Source organism: Penaeus monodon, unplaced genomic scaffold (genome assembly GCF_015228065.2).
Source record: "Penaeus monodon isolate SGIC_2016 unplaced genomic scaffold, NSTDA_Pmon_1 PmonScaffold_1755, whole genome shotgun sequence".
NCBI lineage: Eukaryota > Metazoa > Arthropoda > Malacostraca > Decapoda > Penaeidae > Penaeus > Penaeus monodon.
This window is the reverse complement of record NW_023646984.1, coordinates 30,110-35,159: the sequence shown is the minus strand read 5'-3', so window position 1 is coordinate 35,159 and position 5,050 is coordinate 30,110. Positions and strand designations below refer to the sequence as shown.

Below are 5,050 nucleotides of genomic sequence, written 5' to 3'. Positions count from 1 at the left end.
TTTTAAACTCTTAACTTTTGTATCAACCTAACAGCAATAGCTAAGAGAGTAAATCAGTATTTCGTCCTCTACCCCCCAGTGGAAGCCTGGTTGCGTTCTCCAGTACCACAGAGAGGATCGAGTTATGTGGAGGACACTTCCTTACCGCCGAACTTGCCTAGGCGAAGGACGGTAAGTAGATGCCCACCCCCAGCGAATACGGGAGCTCCACGAGGAACTCCGGTAGGCTCAGGAAAGTCACATTAAGAAGAAAATTTAGAAAAGAAAAAGTGCGCCCAAAGGACGCCCCAGACTACTGGGCCTCCTACCCAGGGGTCAAAGCCCAAAGGGCTACCCTGGTGTAGAAGAGAGCTGCGGGTCTGAGGTGGGGTGCTGACTACGCCTACTGTAGTCTCGTGTCACCTGCAAAAACAAAGCACTGAAGGTGCTGGCAAAGCACAAAAATTATCTGTAATTTACAGGATTTTCTTTACTTTTATTTACGTTAAAGAACTCAGGAACAACAATGTCAGCGAGACGAGAGGCCCCGGGCTCCAGGGTAGCTCTTGTGGCACAAGACTTTAGTATTTTGTTGCTTCTGCGTTAAAAGGTGTTACTCTCAAAACTAAACACGAGTGATGAAGCTACCCGTAAAAACTATTTTCGAAATAACAAAAAGGATGAACGGCACATACATACCCTTTGTAACTGGCACTCACTGGGGCTTAGTAAAAGGAAGCTCCATTCTCTGTCTGAAAAAACAATAGTAAGAATTAAAAAAACAAGCCCACTAGATAACTCATAGTGGGCATGGCATGTGTACATGCATGCCCGTCGACAAAGGTATATACTACACACAGACACTACCAAATACCCCAACACACACACACTACACACACACACACACATAACACACACCGAAATAACAGACACTAACTACTAGAAACATACAACTAAAAATACTTATATATTAATAATATTATATATATATATATATATATATACGATAATATAATATATCTATATAATAGATAAATATTATATATCAATATATATATATAATATTATACATATTGTATATTATTAATATTATTACATATTATATATATTAATATATATATATATACTTATATATATAATAATATATACTAATCTAACATATCATTATAATATATACTCAGTGATAATATGTAATATCAACATACATATCATAACAATATAATTATACACATATTACAACACAATGCTTTTATATATATATACTATATATATTATATATATATTATATATATTTAAAACTATTACTATATATTAGTATTATAAATACAATTATTATATATTATATATTGTATATACATATTATAATATAATATATATCATTATCACATACATAAAAATAATATAATATAATATATAATAATATATATATATTATATAATATATATATATATATATATATATATATATATATATAATATATTATATATATGATATATAATAATAAAATATAATATATACATATATGATATACATTATACAGATATATATTATTACATAATTATATATGCATATATTTTATTTCGTCACCACACAACAACCAACACACACAACACACACATTTTACTGCTGGCCTCATTCCGGCGATTTGCACATTGGACTGATTTTAAAGGCGAAGATTACCTTTCAGGTCGCCCGATCTGACCCATGGTGACCCATTTAGATCTACGGCTTAAAACTACTAAAATTGCTTGCTGCAAATGAAGGGATCCCAAGGATAATTGTAAATGATAGTATTGAATGTTAATAAGTTATAGTACTAGGGAAGGCGGACGTTATAATTTAATAATTACTTAGTGATGTAATAAATAGATAATGACAATAATGTGATGAGGATGAAGATGATGATGATGATCTGGTACTGATAATGAATTATAATGTTACTTATTATGAGTATTAATTATTATCATTATTGTTACTACGATTATTATTACTAATGTTAATACTATTTCATTTCGTAATATTTCTTATTTATTGTCATCATTAGTATTAAGGTTGTCATTATTTTTTCTATTGGTTATTATAATCATTAATCACTATATCAACATTTATCATTATCATTATTTCACTTTCATATAATTAGTTATCATTATCAATTATCACCTTTCCTAATAATATTATCATTGTTATTATCATTATTACACTTAGCATCTTTACTATTATCGTTCCTGCTATTATTATTATTACCCATATTGTTATCATTATTTTTATTACCATCATTATATAAAGGTATTATTACTATATTATGATGATAATAATACTTGTTATAATGGAGCCATAATATGATATAATAATAACAACCACCACCATATCCCCATTTCAAAACCAAATCATCATACAATGTAATAACTTCCAAAACCCTTCCATTTCTCTCTTTCTCTAACAATAATTTCTGTTACAGTTTACTTTGAATATGTTTTTCCATGATAAAGGACATCTTCGGACGGTGCAAAATACTGCTACCAACCACTGAACGGTAAGGGACAGTTGCGGCTTTTGTGCCGGCCACTCATGCAGAAGCGAAGACGGGAGAAAGAGTGAGATCTTTACAGGTCTACATTCGATCCACGACTGCCACATGATTAGCGCCGAACCCCCAGGCTTTGACCCTAATGCGTCATGCGTGGACAGATGAATTTGAATATCTCTTGTAAGGATAAGGATAAAGCCAGATATACGAATGGGCTGGAGCCTCACCGGGCTATTCCTCTTCTGCGGGCGCCACCCGAGATCTCCTGAAAGGAGTTTTTCGAGATACGTCTCGGAGATTGCCGTACTAAAACCAACATCGGCTTCTTTTCCTAGTTTTAACTACGGTTGAACTTTCATGTCTAGTAAGTTTTTGTGCTGTGGCTTTCACAGCACAAACATCTTTTGCTTGTGGATGTGTGTGTGTAAGGCTTCGCCTCGTGTAAACCTTTGGTTCTACATCAACTCTGCCGGAGGCTCTTCTTTGTCGAACCACTACCGCTCAACTTAAAATCGGCCACCCACGGTGTATGTGTGTGTGTGTTTGTGTTTGGTGTGTGTATGTGGTGTGTGTGTGGTGTGTGTGGTGTGTGTGCGTGTGCTGTGGCGTGTGCGTGTGTGTGTGTGTGTGTGGTGTGTGTGTGTGTGGCGTGTGCGTGTGTCGTGGCGTGTGCGTGTGTGTGCGTGTGCGGTGTGCGTGTGCGTGGCGTGTGCGTGTGCTTGCGTGTGCGTGTGCGTGTGCGTGTGTGCGTGTCGTGTGCGATAGTGCGTGTGCGCGTGGAGTGTGTGTGCGTGTGCGGGTGCGTGTGCGTGTGTGTGTGTGGTGCGTGTGTGTGTGTGTGCGTGTGCGTGTGTGTGTGTGTGTGTGTGTGTGTGTGTGTGTGTGTGTGTGTGTCCGTAAAAGTTACTTCACTTTCGTCTTTTGGCAGAGGCTTGTATTATACTGATCTACCGCATTAAGAGATCAACTCAAGATCAATACATAAAGTGTCCTCGGGGAAGTTCTGTTATAACTTGCACTAGTATTTCCAAACAAACTGGAAAAATGGTGACGTCACATCCCCTAGTGATATCACGATGTATCGTGGTATATAAGCCAGAGATAGTGCAGGTGTTAGGCACCTTCCTCAGGCACCTAGCGGCTCCTCGTCCAACAAGTTCATTCCTAATATCAATCGATTTTACTGATAACAAACGGATACAGGATGTGTGAGTAAAATCATACTCTACAAATTTGTGTAATTAGTATTTCATTACACGTGACTTTAGTTGCGCTGGTCGTAGCATGTTCTTTAATTCTGCTGCCTGATAATGCATTTGTAAACATATGTGTGAGATAATGTAGGAGATATATTTCACGTTGTTGTCCTCAGGTAAGCTAGTTATGCACTTCTTATACCAAGCAGGCGTGTGTTTTCAGCCTAGCTTTGGGGAAGGATGACTTGAAATGCAGTATAATTAACATTACAAAGAGAAATTCGCTTGAGGGATCAGATTGTAATAAATAATGTTAAGCATATAAACTGTTGCATTCCCATGGAAACCTCATTAATCATTAGACTCGTATGCAATCTCATCAGAAGTCGTGGAAAGCGAAGAACACTTCCGTTGCTGGTCCTCGTCACGACGCGGCGCAGGAGGGTCTTGGCGCACAACGCAGCTGTGAATACGGAAGAAGGCAAACGGCCAGGAATATTGTAGATATTGCTACAAGAGTCACATACCGTATTGAGAGCTTCAAAGATGGCTTCGTACGTGACGTTTAAATTTCTTTCATCTTTGGCAGAGCACACTGAAAGAATGGTGCAAATATAGACTGCAGGGAGAATGAAATAGGACAATCACATAATTTCAGGTACAAGGTATCCTAGGCATGGACTGGAATACAGCCAACCAGTACCTACCCCCTGGCCATGTCGAAGATGAGTGTCTACCTCCTCCGCCACCTTCTCCCGGCACGTACTCCGTTCAGGGATTCACAGACGAGTTGTTGCGCACGTACTCCATGATGCAGAACTACAGCACGGCTCTCCATCACCTCACGCTCGACCGAGTGCTCAACATAATCCAGACCACAGACTACAATGAGGATGTGAGTGATGTCTCTGACTACTTAGACCTGCTCATGAACCATCTGAGACAAGGCATCATCTGCCGCAACAGAAGTCCCGACAATCAAGAGACAGAGAGAATCATGAAGAGAATCTACATCGATATCGGGCCGGACAGGCACTCGAGGGACTTCGCCATCCTCAGGGACACCCTCGATGCGCTCAGACACACTATCGAAGTGTTCGAGACTTTCTCGTAAAAAATTATTTGTAAATCGTTTTTTCTAATGTGAACTGATTTAATCATCTATTCTATTGGTATTATAATCATTATCACTATTATCAACATTATCATTATTATTATCACTTTCATAATAATTATCATTGTTATTATCATTATTACACTTATCATCTTTACTATTATCGTTCTTCTTCTTATTATTATTATGAATATTGTTATCATTATTGCTATTATCATCATTATAAAGGTATTA

At 37.4% G+C, this 5,050-nt stretch overlaps 1 protein-coding gene across 1 annotated transcript; it reads left to right on the top strand.

The window, feature by feature from the left end:
• Window positions 1-3,710: 3,710 nt before the first annotated feature.
• Window positions 3,711-4,844, top strand: LOC119569648. The gene is made up of 4 exons (XM_037917713.1): window positions 3,711-3,714; window positions 3,879-3,913; window positions 4,065-4,256; window positions 4,361-4,844. The coding sequence occupies exons 1-4, from the start codon at window positions 3,711-3,713 to the stop codon at window positions 4,814-4,816; spliced, it is 687 nt and encodes a 228-aa protein (XP_037773641.1). The 3' UTR covers window positions 4,817-4,844.
• Window positions 4,845-5,050: the final 206 nt, after the last annotated feature.